Below are 19720 nucleotides of genomic sequence, written 5' to 3' on the forward strand. Positions count from 1 at the left end.
TTAGCATCTTTCCCTCTTGTGTCTTGTCCCTCAGAGTGCTGGAGCCCCAACCCCCGCAGCAGGCCCTCGTTCACCAACATCCTGAGGCGACTGCTGGCCATTGAACAGTCAGCCATGTTCCAGATGCCTCTGGAGTCCTTCCACTCCTTACAGGAGGACTGGAGGCTGGAGATCCAGCAGATGTTCGACGAGCTCAGGGCCAAAGAGAAGGTGAGAGATCGGAAAACACAAATCCAGTCAGGTCTGATCACTCAGACGCGTGAGGCCTCATTTGTGTGTAAAATAGGTGGATATGTGGACTGTAGATGAGCAGTGGGGGACACACATTCACTCAAGTATCCACTTAAGTACAAAGTTTAGGTACTTGTATTTTTCGTGAGTATTCATGCTACGTTTTACTTCACTGCTTCCATCTGACAGCATCCGTTGCTCGTCACTTTGCAAATTAAGATTCTTGCATATACAAAACCTATGATGAGCTTACAAAATTTGATGCTTTATTTAAGCTGTAATTTATAACAATCACTTGATTGAAAGAAGTGTCACTTCGGGGCTCTGGTTAATTTTGACAGGAGTTTCTCAATGTAATCTGGATTTTTACAGAACAGTCAATTGATTAATAAAGAAAATAAGCTAAAATGTTAAAACTAGCTGCACTTCAACCAACCACAGCAGTAAAATGCTGCGTCGACGTTAATACATCAGAAATAATCACCCATTGATATAAAATATAATAGCACAACACTTACAAGGGCTTCACTACTTTTACTTTAAATACTGTACTTTAAGTACATTTTCCAGATTATACTTATATTTTTACTTCAGTAACATTTTCATTGCAGGACTTTTACTTGTAACAGGATTTTACAATGTGGTATTGGTGCTTTTACTTAAAGCGTCTAAATACTTCCTCCACCACAGTAGATGTGTATAGATGCTCATTGAAAACTCAGCAATTGGGATCCTACTATACAACACAGCCTTTAGTTGGTAGGAAATAGGTATGAATGGCTGAAAGACTGAATTTAATCAATATCTTAATGTGGTTTTAAAATAGACAAATCAGTCTATGAAGGGTACAAAAAGTATAGTGTAGTCAAATGAACTGCCAGTAAAAGATGATAGTTCCTTTCACTTTTCTGTGTTTCATTAGTTTATTTATTCCAACAGAAGAGGTGAGGCATTTCTGATAATTAGTATCAACTTAGCAACAAGTCTAGTGCAAAAAGAGGTGTTAGAAGAGGCGCTGCAATACTAACGACCTTCTCTCCTCTTTCCCCATCTCTTCTTCCCCCTCCCCTTCCTCTCCTCTCTGCAGGAGCTGAGATCTTGGGAGGAGGCGCTGGCTCGAGCCGCCGAGGAGCAGAGGGAGCAGGAGGAGCAGCTGAGGAGGAGAGAGCAGGAGCTGGCTGAGAGGGAGATCGACATCGTGGAGCGAGAACTGAACATCATCATCCACCAGATGTACCAGGAGAAACCCAGCGTGAAGAAGAGGAAGGGCCACTTTAAGAAGAGCAGATTACTGAAACTGGGACGAGACAGCAACTGCATCAGTCTGCCCTCTGGTGGGTGGCAGTAGAAACTGCCGTTTTTTTCATATAAATCTGGGCCAGATTTATATGAAAACTACTCTATTCTTAAGTATACTGCTTTAACTAATGCATTGTTTTTAGGAGCATTTTTAAGTCAGAGGAAGTTTGATATAGTATCAATTCTTAAGTTTGTGAGCAGGAGTAAAAGTGAAGGATCGTTACTTTTACCTTTCACTTTTGTCCAAAATTTTACTTTTATAAATTTGATAAATCTGGGCCCACAAAACTACAACTACAGTTTGATGGCACTTGTATTTTTTTTTTCCCCAAAGTTTGGAAATTTAGGACAAAGACTACTTAAAATAACTTTAAAAACCATAGTATTTATTATTTTGAATGTGAGTCAAGCATACAAAGAATAATCTAAAAAACAAAGAAAGAATGAAAAACATGTATGCACACACATACATAGTATGTACAGTAATGTGCAGGAGTTTTAGTGACTAAAAGTAAAAGTGAGGATGCTTTCAAAAATAATGCTATTAATAGTTTTATCAGTTAACTTCATAAAAAGTGCAGTAAACAGGAAAAAACTAAATCAAATCAGTATTTGGTCTGACTACCCTTTGCCTTTTCAAGGTGCTTGGCAGGTAGATTGTTCCACTTGCCACAGTTCCTCTGGGGTTGTAGTCTGTCTCAGTGTCCTTTGTCTCTTCATCTAATCCCACACTGACTCCATGATGTCGAGATCAGGGCTCTCTGGGGGCCAGAACACCTGTTGCAGGACTCCTTGGTCTTCTTGGCACTAAAGATAGGTCTTAATGACTCTGGCTGTAGTTTTGGGCTCGTTGTCCTGCTGCAGAATGAATCTGGTACCGATCAGATGCCTCCCTGTTAGTATGGTGCGACGGATAAGAATCTAGAAATCTAAAGTTCTTAAAACTTTTGCACAGTACTGTATGTTATATGGGAAATATGATGCATGGTACGGGGACATGAAATAAGGAAATCAGGGGAGAGAGAGATGGGGAGTGATGTTCAACGAAGGTCTGGCCTGTCCTGAGATGGTGACTTTGCAGTTCATGGTCGGCACTTTAATCCCTCGACCACTAGGGTTCTCATGTGTGACTTGTTTTCTATGATTTATATTCAAGCTCACACTGGTCTGCACTTTGATTTGTGTCTTCAGAAAAATTGAATTTATGGAAATTTTTGACAAATGAAAAATTGTTTTGGCAAATCTTCTCTCCGTGTGTCCTGCAGGCTTCGAGCATAAGATCACTGTGCAGGCGTCTCCCAGTGTGGACAAGAGGAAGACCCAGGGGAGCGAGAGCACCACCCCGCCTGCCAGCCCAGGTGTCATACCCAGACTGAGAGCCATTAGATGTGAGTGTGAATACCTAGAATCGTTTTTGTGACTTTCCAATTTAAAAAAAACAGCACTGTAAAATGATACAGCCTATATAGTGACTATTTACCACTGAGGTGCTCTGTTGTGAAAATAGTAATGATGTCTGCTTTCAAAAAACGCTCAGTTTGTCCATAAATCAAAAGTTCAGATTTGTTATGCAGATTGATTCAGCTCACCACATGTTGATCTCCAACACTGTCCACTCTAGCCCTCTACATGAAACAGGAAAAACTCTTCCACAAAAAAAGGCACAACACAAAAATTGGTTGAATAAAAATAAAAGCTTGGGCACAGCACGACGACAGCCTTCTCACAAATGAGCCATGGCTGAAGCTGATCAACCTTGACTTCCTGGAGTACAACTCTTTATTATCCAAAACAGGGAAGCACAAACGAAAATACAGAGTGCCTCTCTTAGAAATAAAACACAAAAGGAAAAAAAAAGGGGGGGGACTGATACAATCCGAAGAGAAAATACACAGGTATAACACCCACATTATAATCAATGTACAACCACCTCATCCTTTCACTAAAGCATTTGTAAAATAAATATTCATTCTCCTCTTAGAGGAAGGAACTATTTTTCTGTCCTGTCATACATGCCTCTCCAGGCATCTTCCAAAGCTCAAGAATAATTTGCTGTTCCATCATTATCGCCGTCTGAGTCCAATCCTTCATTAATGTTTTACAATCTCCTAAAAATACAGTTTTGGACAGAGTACAAGTTGCACAGATAAACAATATAATATTGAATCTTTGATTTTGGGGCACCAAATCTATATCTTGCAATGTATTGTACAGTTAAAGATACAGTACGTTATATGGTTTTTAAAAAAAATTTTTTTACTGTCTTTCAGTGACACCGAGCGATGGCAGCAAGACGTGGGGACGCAGCGCCGTGTGTAAGAAGGAAGACCTGACGGCCAACAAGAAAAAGGGACGCACCTGGGGACCGAGCTCCACCCACCAGAGAGAGAGGGTCGGCGGGGAGGAAAAGTATGTAGATAATTTGCTTCGATATTAGTTATGAAAGTAAGAGATTCTTTTCTCCTGAAAAAGTTCTGAGTATTGTTGTTAGTAAATCTAGTACAATTTGTTTAGTTGCTTCAGTTTTTTTATCCTACAGACCTGTCAACGGTGTGCAAAATTTTTACCTGCCATTACCAAAACAAAAAGTTTATTTTGTTACAGAAATCAGAAATGATTCATGGGAAACAATGGCAGAAACTTCTCATCGATAAGTGTAGCTGTATTACAGTAAAACTTTCACATTATTGAATTTTTTTTTATGTTTAGACAATGGGAGGGAGTCCACACCAGCATGGGAATAACACACTGTAACGTTCAATGATTTCTAGACCCAAATGCAGATACAAATGGAAGCACGCTGGATGAGTGAGGTGACTGTGTAGTGAGTGAAATGAACTTACAGTTAAACGGTCGAACAAGATGGCAGACAGGAATACAGGTAGTGGGAAAATAAACACGAGGAAAACTTAGGAACAAAACGGACACTCCAATGTAGGGAGAAACAAGAGGGAGCAAACACAGACGAACCGGCAAGCAGTGAAGGGAACACAGAGACTCAGATCCATTAGTGAGGGGAAGACAATAGGACACAGGTGAAACTAATTAGGGCGGGGCAAGCAATCACAAAGACAGGAAGCAAAACAGCCAACAGACATATGCAGAAACTAATTTCAAAATAAAACAGGAAATACACAGTCAGGGCAAAGAGTCACTGAGATGGGCAGATCATGAAACATGCAAAGACCAAAAGGCCACAGGTCTCCTTTTACTCAATCAGAAAATACGAACTTAAAGTGTTTTGATACAGATGTTTTGATGTCTGTGTTTGCAGGCTGAAATCACTAGGTGAAGGATGCAAGGTTTGGTCGTCCAGTGCACCGAATCTGGGCAAATCCCCCAAACATGCACCCATGACAGCTGGCTTCTCCAGCCTAAATGAAATGGGTGAGCGTTGATTTCTTTATTATAAGCTGTGTATCACTAACTTAGACCTCATCCTAACCTTTTTTTATTTCCCTCTGTTTTTCTCATTAACAGAGGAGTGCTGTGAGTTCGAGGAGTCACCAGGGTCCGTGCTGCCCTCAGAGACCAGCAGTAACGGGGCCGTGGAGGACTCGGGGTCTCTGTGGGGCAGCCTGGGGCCCAACACGATGCCTGCTGTTGGGGTGTCTAATACGAGCTCCTGTCAGGGTCCTGGAGGCCAGGGGTCGGGGTTGAGCTACCAGGACTCGCTCCGTCGCTGCAACCAGAGGAAGAAGAGTGACGCATTGTTGTTGGGTTGTGCCTCTCTGCTCGCATCTGTCGCCCTCGGACAAGACCTGGTGCAGCTGGGAAAACTGCAGGTGAGATAAAATGAAATAGCAGAGAGTTATAAAACTGTAAAACATCCTGCAGCTGCTTGAGTTCTCATTCACAGCATTTTTCAACCTCAGTCTTATTCTGATTATTGGTAGAAATTGCATAATAAATAGATGAATAAATAAATGAAAGTACCATAAGACAGCTCAGAAAAATCCTACAAGTGTTAAGCGAGATTTTACATTGCCTTCTTCTTTTTGATAGTTCCAATAAGATTTATACCAAGAAAAAAATAAAGCTATTGAATTCATTCACCTAATTTTTTTTGCAGCAGCAGTCAAACCAGCAAATAAGATAAGCTGTTGTGTTAATAATGTCAAGGAACAGTCCTCATTCGATGGTTGTAACATTTGGGCAACAAGGTATTTTAATGTTAAGTAAAAATGAGATGGAGTGGATGAAGAGTGGATGGTACTTGTCTCCAGAACCATGCAACACCAGGAAACTCCCAGTACTAATGTGAGAAAGTGCCAGTGTGATCATTCGCACAAAAATCACAAAGTGGAGAGGATGTTAGTTTCATTAGAGAACGTTAAATAGATTCCATGTAAGACGTTTGAAATGATTTATGTAACATTTAAGCTTAATTGGAAAGCTTTAGGAGGCTTGCGCTGCTTGCCCCGATGTAACCTGCGTTGCTTTTTTGCAGTTGCCTTTCCAAAAATCTCTACAGCGGAGGTGAATGAAGGCAAAACTAGCATGGCCCATTAGTCAGGATGACCACAATTATAAGAATAAGACAGGTGAAAAATACCAGAACTTCCCTTTAAAGATAAGACATCACATTCCACGATTATAAACAGCTTTTTAGACTATTACTGTAAATAATCAGATCTGCCCACACGTCCCACTACAGCTAATAATGATAATTATAAATATATAGAATAAATAAGCTCACAAAACATTCAACTACTATATAACCAAATCTTTATTACCAAAGATAATATTGTTGACATAACGTAAGAGTAGACTACCGGAACAAAGTGGTCAAAGCACAAAAAACGCAAAAGCAAAATAAAACATTGTTTCTGGTCACCCATCGAATTACACAAAGAAATGCAGCAGAAGACCCGTTTGTGTTTCTCTAGCAGATATGTGTCAGCATATTTTGCAGTATTTTAGGTGATATTTCAGTGTACAGATTTAAAATTTATCTTGGTACTTTTGTATTATTGCTGGACCTGGTTTAACTGGGACTGTCCGTTACTTACAAGCTTCACTCTCTGCTTACTGCTTGAGATCTCGCCAGTTTGTGAGATTTTATTGTTTTTAATCTGTTTTTATTGTTTTTATTTTTCTTTTATTCCATATGCCTCACTACAAACAAAATGTCTCTTACAGGATAAAAAAAAATTTAAATTGCGGTGAACAATATGTTCAGTTACTCATTCTTTATTCACTTTAATAGTTTCCTGCCCCATTTACACAAATAGCCTCCTCCTGCAGACAGTCACTTATACTTAATGTAAACAGCGTGAATCTGCCTGGAGTCAAGAGTACAAGCTTAATAGTGTTTTCTTTGATCAGATTAGCTCTCTTGTAATCAGATTTGTTGCTGATCAGGTGCATCCCCTCATGGCCACAGTCAGCCCTCTCTCAGATAAATACTTCCAACAGGATAATGCACCGTGTCCCAAAGCATGTGATGCCTCCCGGTGACGTACAGTAACTCAGATCACAACCACTTCCTCCAGATCTCGATCTGATAGATCACCACTTGCGCACGAACCAATTGGTCTATCAGGCTGTCAGTCACTACATCAAGAGCCCTAGTGCTTATGAACGAAATGAACTATCACACTTGGTTGCACCAAGTCTTTGTGTGTTGTCACAGTGATCCAAGCAACGTTTTAACATCTGGGAAACATTATGGGAAATGAAGCCGTACAGACTGAATACACCGAGTAGCTGCCAGCCCCTTATTTATTGGCTATGATGCTTATTGAACTATTTACATTCTAGGTTTTGGGCGTTGACCCCCTGTGAAGTCAGAAAAAATACAGACGGGTTGATTTGATTAAAAGTTACTTTGTCAGTTTTGGCCTGTGTTATTTATGAGTTATGAGGCTGCCATCAGTTTCACCAAAAACCTCACAGATTACACTGGTAACAGTTTCAGCTTTTTATCTAACCTGGTGATATTTTCCCACAGTAAGACTAATGCTCAGTGGCCCCACCGCACCTTAATGTGAGCTGATGTTGTCCTCAGGTGCTTCAGGACGAGCAGGACCTCAGAGAGGAGCAGCGTAAGAAGAAGGAGGGTCTCTTCCAGCGGACAGGACGCTTCCGTCGCAGCACTTCTCCACCCAGCCGAAACCTCTCTCTCTCCCTCTCCAGACATCATGACTCCACGATCCCCTGCATGGACCCTTCTCCCTCTGTTACGCTCCTCTCTTTGTCCTCTCTGTCTGACTGCAACTCCACAAAGTCCCTGCTCCCCTCTGACCCAGACGAGTACGCCCTGACCCCGATGACAGCGGTCAAAACACCGGCGGCGCCACCAGCCCCCGCCCTCAACCCGCTCTTAGACCTGCGGGCGGAGAGCTTCAAGAAGGAGCCCAACCAGTCGCTCACGCCCACCCACGTGTCTGCAGCCATGGCCCTGAACAGAGGACACAGACGTACCCCTTCAGATGGGGCGATACGACCCCGAGCCCAAACTCTGGGACACCACAGGACGCCGTCGGACGGGAGCATGCCCATGCCTCCTCCACCGGGGGTACCATACATCACAACAAACAAAGGTACAGGGACGAATAAGTCAGAACAGGCTTTTTGCAGTGCTACGGCTGTTTTAGACCATTTACTAAAAAGAGTAAGAGTCTACATCCGAGATACTTCACTGATCTCGATTAATCAATTGGAAAAAATGTCACTAATAATATCCCACACCCCAATGTGAAGTATTCAGATGGCGTCTTTTATGAGACCATCAGTCCAAACCCAAAGACATTCAAGTTACTATCGTACATAACAACAAAACGCATCAAATCCTCAATCCTCTGGTAAAGCTGTAACCGATAACTTCAGTTTTTGCTAAAGATCAACCAAAATAATAGAATTGTTGCGGCTCTGCAGGACGCCCACATTGAGGTACTGACCGTTTATTGCAACAAATAACACCGATTTTTGCTCGGTCGTGTGGCTCTGCTGAGCAAGCTGGCCACAGACGGGACCTGAGATCACAAACCCAATGAACACATATTAAAAGCAAAATTCAAAATTCACTCTAAATACTTATACGAGAGGAGTGGAAAACTCCTCACAGCCGGAGAAAACTTCTTGGATGGGCATCTGAATTTCTTTTTCTTTTGTTCAGATCATTAAAAACAATAATGGGAAATAACGGATGATATTTCCATTTCATTTCAACAATGATGGAATTCAGAATTCAAGAATTTAGGGACAGATCGATGATTTTTTTCATTTAAATTTTGTGAGAGGCTGCCGCACCTGTTGCATCATGATCCTTATAAGATTCACAATATTTGTCTGATGTGATTTTCTTGCTAAACCTATGCGTAGAGTGCTTGGAGAGGCTGCCTGAATCCGATCCAAACGTTCTGGCAAAACAAATCAGTGGGCTGACAGTCAAATTACTACAGGAGGCTGCACAGAACATAGGAAACCATCTGGAAAACTCATTGCACCCCGGTTCCCCCCTTTGGCAATGGGCCCGCAGGAAAAGAGTTCTTTAAACAGTCCCTGCTCTGAACCACATAAGTGATAATGTTACTTATGCATAAAGGCAAAATGAGGTTTACTGTGACAGATTACCTGTCTGCAACAACTTTCAAGTGCTTGAATTTCTCTGCCTGATATATAGGAAAAACAAATTATAGACAAATTTGTAGTCAGTGGGCGAACACATGAAAAAACATCGATATATCCTGAGAGGCTTCATTACCTGAACCATTGCTGCAACTAATCAATATTTTCTTTTATTGCTTATTATTATGTAGATTATTTTCTCATTTCTTCAAATTTTTTTGTCCATAAAATGTCAGGAAATCCTAAAATATATCCAAGTTGACATCTTCAAATGTCTTGTTTCGTTTGACCAACAGTCCAAAATCCAAAGATATTAAATTTACTGTCGTATATGACTAAGAAAAGCGTCTAATCCTCACATTTGAGAAGCTTGAACCGGGGAACATTCGGCATTTTTCCTTGAACAAAGATGACAAACGTTTTTTTTGTATTCCTCTCATTATCCAGGTGCACAGGACACCCTGGACATCCCCCGCCTCCCCGACCCCTCCACCATCTTCCCAGTCCCTCATCGACGTAAAGCCCCCGCTCCACCGATCCCTGATCCAGATCCTCTTTGCCTCATCAGCCCCCTGGAGAGACCCAAGACGCTGGAGTTTGCCCCACGGCCGCGGCCCACCCCGGCCAGGATGAGAGCCGACCCTTGGAAGCTGGGCTCTCTCTCCCGGACCCTGAGCTCGTCGCCGGGCAGTAGCTGTGACAGCCCGCTCGGTTCAGGAGACAGCGCCGCCAGCGCCGCGCGACCCAACCTGATGGACATGGACATGGAGGGCCAGAATTTGGACCACACTGTTCCTCTGTGTGGACAGCGGCAGCCTGCCACTCTGTGTGGACAGCAATACTTATAGTGAAAAACAGCGAGTGAATATTTCCAGTTCTAACTTTTTTGCATTCAGTTCTGTTGCAGGACATTAGAGGTTGGGCTGAATAAAGCCTTCTGATGGATGTCTGAGCCGAGCAAAGTGCACTCACTGAAGTTTGCAAAAACACCCCACTTCTTGTCATGTTTTTAGGCACTTACTGGAAGCCATCCCTCTCGTGTGCCCTTTTAGTGTCCTAATAAGGTGTGAAACCCTTAGAGTAAGCCTTTTCCCGATAGCGCTCTCTAACCTGCACGACACTGAGGGTCCTAGAGGCCTCTTAAAAGCCTTGTATGCTCACCCACCTACTTTACCCAACACTACTTCCTTCCCTCTTTCAAGACTTACAACCTTCAAAAGCCATTCAAGTACTTACAAGACCACTTTTTGAAATTGCTAACTGTTAATTTCAATCCATTTGCTTGTGCTTTTTTTTTTTTTTTTTTTTTTTTTTTTGCCTGTCTGCCTAGCCGCCAACTTACTGCTTGCACCTTTCCTGTCTCTCACTCCAAAGACCACACAAATCTTCATCATTCACTATTTCACCTAAACATTCATTGTTTCAGGAGTGTTTCTGTTAGAAAAGGAAGAGCTGGCCTGTTTAAAGTCCTTAATAGAGAGTGTCCTTTTTCTCATTTTGCATGCTGTTTTTTTTTTTCTGCCGGTGCACAAACATCTCCCATAAACTCGTCAAACCCTCACGTGTCATCTCTCTGCGTGGGGGTCATCGTCCTCTTACTTCCAAGACTGAGACAGGAAAAAGCCTTTTTCTCAAAGCACTGGTGGACTGGTGATATCCTCAGCCTTGTACAGTAAAAAAACAGAGTTTATTTTCTCAGTGCTTGCACCATCCCTGCCGCAACCTGTTAGCAAAAATGCTTTTCTATTGGTTTGGCAGACCAAGTGTGTTTCTCCATGTTTGAATGTGTATATACTGTACAACAACAAAATGGGTTCATTTTTGTGTGCTGGTGCTCATTCAGTGCTTGTTATTTTACGTGTGAGTGGTTGGCTATAGGCGACATGCAGCACTTCTTCGAAAAAAGGACTACGCACGTTCTCATCTGTTCATCTTTTACATGTTTTTTCGATGAAAACATTCCTCTATAGCAGTCAGTAGCACTCTGTATGGATCCCGTTCATGCCACTAAAAATGGACCCCACAAAAGAAAAAAAGAAAAAAAAAAGGAAGCACTGAGGGAAACAAGCTACCTGATTTCAACGTCAACCTCATGTTTGTGTAGGGCTGTTTTGAAGCTTCATATTCTGTCGTCTGACTTGCTGTATACAACATCAATGGCACTTTAGGAGCCATGTCGTGCAACTATTTATTCCCTCTGTGGACTGGTGGACTTGGCAAAAGCTGCTCTAGTCATGGCTGACAAATCAACTTTTATCTCCGGAGTTGTTTTCATACAGTGGACAGACTTGGCTGCAGATGGTACTTACTTGACTGTGCAAATTTCTCTATGTGAGCGTGTGAGCGTGAATATGAGTGTGTGCGTGAGTGTGTGTTATTATTTGTTCGGGATCATGACAGTCCCATTGGTAGAAGAGTGAGCCCAAACTCATTCTCCTCGTGTGGTCAAGAACACTGAGTATTTATTAAATTTATTGTTATTAATGGAAAGGATTAATTATTATTACAGTGCTCTTCCTGGGATATCTGTATATATTTGTTAATATAACAGGAAAAACCAAGGAATACCTAGGAAACTGCTTACTGAAACGTCCTTGTTGTCTCCAGTCTCAACCTGTGACATTTCTGGGTTCATGGAGGAATAAGTGTGAATTGTGATGGATGAGAGACGAATAAAAAACAAAGAAAGATGCTTCAGTGTCAGTGCCACAACTATTTTTGTCACGAGGTAATCATCAGATCTGCACTGCAGTGGTGGAAGAACGACTCAGATCCTTTACAAGAATATAAAAATCCTCCATACCCTGTGACTGATTATTAGGTTGTTTATACTGATAGATTAAAGTGTATTCTGTAGTTTACCGTAGTTGCTGGTCAAGGTGGAGCTAGATTCGGGTTCTTTATATGTGGATGGGGAGAGGGACAGAGACAGCATAATCGAGCCTGAAAGGTAGAAATAAAAGAGGAAACCAGATGTTTACTTCAATCAACACAATCGTATTTGTCAGTGCATTTAAATTTAGGCCCTTTTTCAAGTCAGAAAAATAGATAAAACCACAAAAGTGACTGGACTTTAAGTGCTAAAGCGTTTATGCACATTAACCTTTAGACAGTGGTGGAAGAAGTACTCTGATCCTTTACTTAAGTAAAAAATAGCAATAAAAGAAAAACACTCTATTACAAGTAGAAGTCCTGCATCAACTTAAGTAAAAGTATGATCAACAAAATGAACTTAAAAATCAAAAGTAAAACTGCTGGTTCTGCAGTGAAATGTCACTATGATTATAGTACGTCTTGTGTAGTATTTCAGTGTTGTAGCTGCTCAAGGTGGAACAAGTTTTTTTTTTTTTTGACATGGACATAACAATAGCAATGGAACAGCAACATACAATTATTCACAAGCACCAGATGCAGTGTTTCGTGTTGCAACACCTGTCCACGGGAGGCTTTTTAAAAGTTAATTTAAAAAATGAAATAAAATACGGGTACAATTACAATACAGGTATAAAAATAAAAATACGATAAAATTCAGGTGTGTCTATACAGGGGTATTAGGTGTGAGAACAGTGTTGTTTCTCTTTCAGCCATGATTTAAGACCTCCATTCAAAACATTAAAAATTGTGTTGCATTTACAGCTCAGTGGGTAAACAGATCCAAAGTTTTGATCCTTTAACAGACAAGGCCGATAGTCCAAGTGAGGTTTTGCTCGTTTCAGTGCGACAGTTACCGCTTAAGCAGGGAGGGAGCACGTAGGCATTTCAAAATAAGCTTTAGGTTGCTTTAGGAAGCTTATGAAGCTTCCCGAAGCTGAACATATTGTGTTTCTTCAAGATGTGACAGTGGTGCCACCATCATTGTTTTTGGTTTTTTTTTTTTTTGTCCATGATTTTTATTGTCTGGTGATACGGTGACATGATATGTTACTTGTGGGCCGGGGCGTGATGGAGTCTGATAGGTGTGGAAATATCACGGCATGCGCGTGGAGCTGGGCCGCACTGAGTGGCAGATGCTTTCCCTCCTCAATCTACTCCCTACACCCCATAATGACAAAGCGAAAACAGGATTTTCGAAATTTTTTACAAATTTATTAAAAAAGGAAAAAACTGAAATATCACATTGGCATAAGTATTCAGACCCTTTGCTATGACACTTGAGATCTAGCTCAGGTTCCTCCCATTTCTCTTAATCATCTTTGAGATGTTTCGACACCTCGATTTGAGGCCACCTGGGGTCAATTCATTGGATGGGACATGATTTGGAAAGGCACACACACCTGTCTACATAAGGTCTCACAGCCGACAATGCATATCAGTGAAAAAAGCAAGCCGTGAGGGTAAAGGATCTGCCCGCAGAGCTGAGAGACAGGATTGTGTCGAGGCACAGGTCTGGAGAAGGCTACAAAAAAAAAAAAAAAAACATATCTGCTGCATTGAAGGTTCTCAAGAGCACAGTGGCCTCCGTAATTCTTCGATGGAAGACGCGTGGAGCAACCAGGACTCTTCCTCGAGCTGGGCACCCGGCCAAGCTGAACAATCGGGGGAGAAGGTCCTTGGTAGGAGACGGTCACTCTGGCTGAGCTCCAGAGATCCTGCGTGGAGAGAAACTTCCAAGGGGCCAGGGCCTGTGTTTGAAGAGACAGTTGACATTTCTTGTTGGAAAGGTCAATGTAAGAACTACAAAGAGGCGCAAGATGACCGCAGAGCGAAAAAACGACTACAATGACACATTCAGATTCGCTCCTGCTGCGTTGCTTGTAGTTGTTATGTTTCCTTGAGTCTGGGTGTCCTGCTCCTCTGTAAGAGGGGGTGGGGGCCTCTCACATGTTTTGGTCCGAGAGCCCATTGTCTCATAATCGATCTACAGATCCGGGTACTTCTTCCACCACTGTAAAGCACCTTAAAATTGAAATACTCAAGTAAAGCACGGGTACCTCAGACTTGTATTTGATTACAGTGCACTCTGGGTGCTGATGGTTATCCCGTTGCTGCTGTCTTGATATCAGCAGAGACAAAGGGGACTGCAGTAACAGATGAAATCCTCTAGGTGTCACTGCTGTGTCCTACGATGTCTTATCATTTTCAAGTCTGCTGTTTTTCTCCATGTAACGCATAGTCCGGTAGTTGCTCTCTGACACAGCAGTTGCCATAAAAGGCAGATGAAGGTGCAATCATGAATTCAGCGCATCTAACCAAGATTTAATGGTTAAGTCTGAGACGTTAGTAAGGAAAGAACATTTTAAAATGCCAAACAAAATGTGATATTTTACACTGGCATAACCTTTGAACGTAAAGACAACTCCAGACACCTGCAGCGTATACAGATGATACCAAAGCAAACACACGCCATGGCTGTGTCTGTCAGGGTGATGGCCAATCAAACACCTATCCAGACGCCAGCCAGTTACCTAGCAACCTCTCTTCACTTCCATGGTGATGCTATTAAAAGCAACAACAAAGAAAATGGTTATTTAAAAAAAAAAAAAAAAAGGGATGATGGGCCCGAAAATGAAGTGAGGGAGAGGTGTTAAAGAGCCAGCAGAAAGGATTCAGCAGCCTGAGCGTTGCATGGCTGCTCTCTCTCTCTCTCTGTCTCTGTCTCTGTGTTTTTTCCGTTTCTCTGTCCTTTCCCTTTTGTCCCTTACAGCTGTGACTCTCACATGTTTATCACCTTCTCTTTCTCTTCAACAGAGAAAGACAGAGAAAGACAACAGTTTTCCGCTGCATTTCCTGTCGTCTCTCTCAGTCTATCTTTCCCCTTCTCCTCCCTTAGGTTTATGGGAACTAATGTACTGTATCTCGTCAGTGCAGATACCTTTTGAAATGTGGGATTTCAAGGTGCACGGGGTGACAGGGTCCGTGCCACTTCATAGAGGGATGAGGAGAGATGAAAGAAGAGAGGGGAGGTGGATAAAGAGGGAAAGATACAAAGTGTGTGTGGGTGTGTGTGTGTGTGTGTGTGTGTGTGTATTTTTGCATGTGTTTTTGAAGGGAACAACTAACCAGATTGCCTGCCAGTTGGTGCGTCCTCAGATCTGCAGACTAACTCCCTTTGTCCTTCTCTCAATCTTCGTCACATCATTACGCTACGTTTCATGGTTTCAAAATGATCTGTGCATTAAACATGTTATAAATGAATCTGAGCTAAGTGACATCATTGCATAATGACTGATGAATAAGGTATTTTAAGGATAGAATAACTTGAGCCCATGTTGGAGAAAATGATGACAAAGATGTGGAATAAACGAATGTCAGTTGTGATCAATCGAATCCTGAACCTGCTTAGAAACAGAAGTGTAAGATGTTTAAAGGAGAACTCGTTTGATTTCAGTCAGTTGACTCATCACAGTACCGTTCAGCCTGTGACAACAGTTGTATAATATCATCTGGTCCTCTGGAGCTGCTTTGTTAAGTCGGCCATTGTGGGTTCTCTCAGCTTATTCTGGTTGAAAATTTATGACAAAACGCCTGAGTTACAAACTGAGGGCATGGAGTCAGAAATGGAAGAGGGGGGAGGGCTGTCATTTATTGGAGCTTTATCCACAACAAAAGGTAAAAGTCTGGTGATCTTCACCTCTGCTGCTTCACTTTGGACCATTAAGTATTTCTGCTCTTCTCTTTTGTTTGAGGAAGTCAGAGGGTGTAGTTGAGAGCTTGTCACTGATGCGGTCCACCTGAGCAGGCTGGCCTGAGACCTGCAAAATTATCCAGCCTTCTTGTTGGCTCTTTTTGTTTGTTTCACATCCACACTCTCACACACTTCATTCCACTCACACCTCATTTGTATTTTTGCGTTTTATGTCTTTTGATTATTCGCATTCATGTAGGACTATGTGTGGTCTCCTCCTTCGGCAAACTCTGATCAGCCAGGTTGTGACACACTGTCTGTCCATACAGTTGAGGAGCATGTGAGAGACAGGTCCATTGAGTAGTTTTTCTTTAGATTTCAATCATATCACATGGTCTTCATCACCAGATGACATTTGCTCAGTGTTGTTGAAATGTAGATGTTCTAATTTAAAAAAAAAAATTCAGAGCACTTTAATGACTTAAATGGTCAAAATCAACACAGCAGAAGCTGAGTCAAGCTTCAAAAACACATGGATCCTGCATTTCAAAACCTGGTGCCTACATTACCCACAATGCCGCTCAACTCGATAGACTCCATGGTGCACATTTGGGTTGTTATGCTAGTGGTGGCTAATGTAGCCTCTAGCCTCAGGCAGAGACGAGGAGCAGGCTGCAGGGGTCTGGTAGGCTCACTTCTTTCTAACGCCACGCCAGTAGATTTTTAGTCTCCCTTGGAAGCCACTAAAGGCTTTATAAAATTTTGTCACATATGCAGTAATACTCCTAAAGACATGTAAACAGACTTGGACATGTTAAACTAGCAGAAAGACCCTTAAACTGAATTTACATCAAGGTTTGACCACACAATAAAATCATTCCTCTTTGTTTGAAACTTTATTCATAATCTTCATTTACCAATCAAGTGCATTCCCGGGATAGTAGTTCAGTAAAACCAGTGTTGGAGACCTGTTGGATGTTTGGATGTGGAATGGCAAAAAAGGCCTCTAGGGAGCGAGGCGAGACAAAAACGTGGTCATAGCCTTGACGATCCCAGCTTCATGTCCTTTTTTTTTTTTTTCCATGTCTTCATTAACCCGAAAAACAAACAGGACAGATGTCTGCAGCTGTGAGGAGCAGCTCTGTGCTCTGGTACCAGTTCCTCAGAGTTCTCATTCGCTCCTGTGTTACTGGTTGTCTTACTGTGCAGAAACAGACGCATGGGGTCAAAGTTCATTCAGAGGATGGAAGGTAGGTGGGGGTGGGGGGGGTCAAAGGGCATTGCACATACTCTAAGCCGATTCCGGATCCCTTGACGAAAGCGACGTCAACAGAAATACCAACAAATACAGACACGGTCACAAAGCAGCTCTGGTGAGGAGCTTTAGTAAAATTCTCTTTTCTATCTCTTGCTTTTCTTTTCCATTGATAAAGTATTTTCAGTAAAGTAAAGCTTTTCACAACCATAAAACTTTCCATTTTTGTTTTTTTTTTTGTACATTTGTATCATATATTCACAAAAACTACTCTGACATTTGACAAACATTAACCTCAAATGACATCAAAGTAAAAAGAGCAAAAATAACACAGCCAATAGTTTCACTTTTCCATCTCTTTTTTGTTGTGCTTTTTGTTGTTTGTTTTCAAAGCTACATTGATGTAGAGATGAGGTGTCTCTATCTCTATTTGCACAGACAGCGTGTTGTCAAATTATGCTCACAATAACAGCCTCGGAGTCAGCTCTGCCATGATTCAAAAACCGACGAGCCAGAGATGAACCCGTTTTATGTGCAGCTAGTTATCCCTAGACGGTCGTAGTGCACGAGCTAGAATGACTTAGCACAGTGAGACAAAAACAAGATGGCGGACTGGTGCCATGGAGAGAGGACCACGGGAGGAGACCTATCCCCGAGGGGCCCGTGGGTGAGTAGACTCAGCCCAGGCAGCCATGGAGACCAAGCCTGCAGGTGCCATTCCTCGCTGCTGTTTGTTGATTTATCTCCTCTGGGAAACCAGGGCCAGAGAGAGACAGAAAGAAAATACAGAGTACAGAGGCACGTCAAGAGCAGAGGAGGGCTTCTGCATTTGATGTTTTAGTCCTAATCAACCCCAGAGCTGGGACATACTGACAAAAATGAAATGAAATTTGTACAGCATGCATTTTGATTTGTCAAACACAGGCATAACAAATAGCATTATTATCTGATGCATTGCATTAATTGCTTGAAAAGAGTCGTCGATAATGTTATGAGTAACAGCTGTGGTTTTCCTGCCATGACAAGTCAAAATGTCTCCTGTGAGAATGTCTATGGCTGCGTCTGAAATCACTCTATTTACTATACAGAGGACTAAATTTCCTGTCTACCATTTTATTTGAGTCTGAAATCAGAGTGTGATATTTATCCACTATATAGTGCCCTCAGAAGCTCCCAAAATGGAACGAAAAAGTAACAATGATTGATGATGATGATTTGTAATTGCTCCAAGTCTCAATTTACTGCTCACTGCAGAGTAAACTAGTGAGTGTCTATTATAAAGGGAGTATTGAATGAATGAACGTGGGCGTGATTTCAAATGCAGCTCCGATGAATCCGATTCATTTAGGAGGAGTAAAGAAAGAAGGAATCCAAAAGGAGTCATGACGGTTAAAAAGTGTGTGAACCACTGGTTTAGGCAACGGTGTGCTTTTTATACATGAATAGTTCTCCCAGTTTGGTGTGGAACCACTTGCCCTGACCTCATCCACATCCAACACCTTTGGGAATGAACTGGAACGCTTACTGGGATCCAGGCCTGATCACCCAGCATCACAAATGATCTTAAGGCTGAATGGGACCAAATCCCTGCAGCCAGTTCCCAGTATCGTGTGGAAAGCTGTTCCCAGAGCAGTGGAGGCTGTTATAGCTGCAGATTATTGGCTGAAGTTTGGGGAATGAGATGTTCAGCAATCAAATACAATATGGTCGTATATAATTAAAAATCAGCTCTAAACTTTTCTGTGTCTCCGCTGCCACAGTAGAGCTGCAGCTGGTTTACTGCGGCTGATGGCCTACTTCTCCCGCCACTGGAGCCCCTCTGTATCATGCCGGTCTCTTCAACGCGTGGTGCTGTCTCTCCAGAGTCCCATTGACACACTTAGGTCCCTATTTACCTCCCAGCAGGTCACTGGAAAAAACTGGGGAGAGGATATATTTTATACAGCATCTTTCTTTGATTTCCTCTTCCCGCTCTTTTTGAATTTCTTAAACAGAGGAATTACCTCTTATCTCTCACCTTGTCCGAAGGCAGAAGGTGACCCTAATTTATTAAAGGTCCCCGTTTTCCAGATATATTTGACACCTATTCTACTGCTGTGGTCACAGTCTGTCGCCACCTTCTGAGTTTATAAAGGGCAGAATGGATAAAATAGTGGTATGAGCAAACAGTTTAGTGGCAGCATGCCATTACAGAAAGCAATAGGACAGATGTAATCCCCATCCCTAACATCTGAAGCAACTCTCTGGAGCAGAACGTTACATGCGGGAGGTGGGCTTGCACATGGGAAAGAGGAAACTGGGTTTCATGGCATCAGAGACAAGAGAAATTCAGGTCATGCTTTCACAAATCGTCACTCCGACCTTCTGCAGGACAAAGCAGTCAGATTTAAGCCTGTGGTAAAGCTATTATAAAGCAATATTTGCATTATCAATGATCCAGCTTCACAAATCACAAGAGAAGCAGTGGCAAATTATTTATGTTTCTTCTGACAGCTAGTCATGGATATCCACAAACCATATTGTCAGTAGTGTCTAATGCTAATTTTGTGTTTTAAAGTATCTGTCGTTACAGTTCTGTGTCGGGAAAAATTTTTCCAAACAAAGGTGTTTTATCTATCGACATAAGGTAAACTGAAAGAGGAAGAAATCTCAAATGGCTCACTCTTGTTGAAGTGCACTAAAGCTGATTGCCCCAAGATGGAGGTTTGGACTGTCAGCACAGAAGGGTGCGATTGTTTTCCCTGCACTAACGCTACCAAGAGTCTCCTCGGTGCGTTGTCGATGTTGGGGAAGCTTCA

The 19720-nt window shown here is 42.1% G+C and overlaps 1 protein-coding gene and 1 long non-coding RNA gene across 2 annotated transcripts in view; one reads left to right on the forward strand and one right to left on the reverse strand.

Annotated features, from left to right (window-relative positions):
- map3k10 (mitogen-activated protein kinase kinase kinase 10) overlaps positions 1-10379 on the forward strand; it is a 39762-nt gene extending 29383 nt beyond the window's left edge. The window contains exons 4-11 of the mRNA XM_040131209.1: positions 35-210; positions 1319-1565; positions 2796-2918; positions 3801-3939; positions 4805-4917; positions 5011-5315; positions 7541-8075; positions 9550-10379. Of these exons, the coding sequence (XP_039987143.1) occupies positions 35-210; positions 1319-1565; positions 2796-2918; positions 3801-3939; positions 4805-4917; positions 5011-5315; positions 7541-8075; positions 9550-9950 (2039 nt within the window). The 3' untranslated portion in view covers positions 9951-10379. The remainder of the gene's footprint in view (positions 1-34; positions 211-1318; positions 1566-2795; positions 2919-3800; positions 3940-4804; positions 4918-5010; positions 5316-7540; positions 8076-9549) is intronic.
- LOC120792143 lies at positions 1896-4539 on the reverse strand. The gene is made up of 2 exons (XR_005707781.1): positions 4374-4539; positions 1896-2423 (listed from the first exon to the last, which is right to left on the reverse strand). It is a non-coding gene; the product is annotated as an uncharacterized LOC120792143 (long non-coding RNA).
- Positions 10380-19720: the final 9341 nt, after the last annotated feature.

The sequence above is a fragment of the Xiphias gladius genome, chromosome 7, assembly GCF_016859285.1.
Source record: "Xiphias gladius isolate SHS-SW01 ecotype Sanya breed wild chromosome 7, ASM1685928v1, whole genome shotgun sequence".
NCBI classification, from domain to species: domain Eukaryota; kingdom Metazoa; phylum Chordata; class Actinopteri; order Istiophoriformes; family Xiphiidae; genus Xiphias; species Xiphias gladius.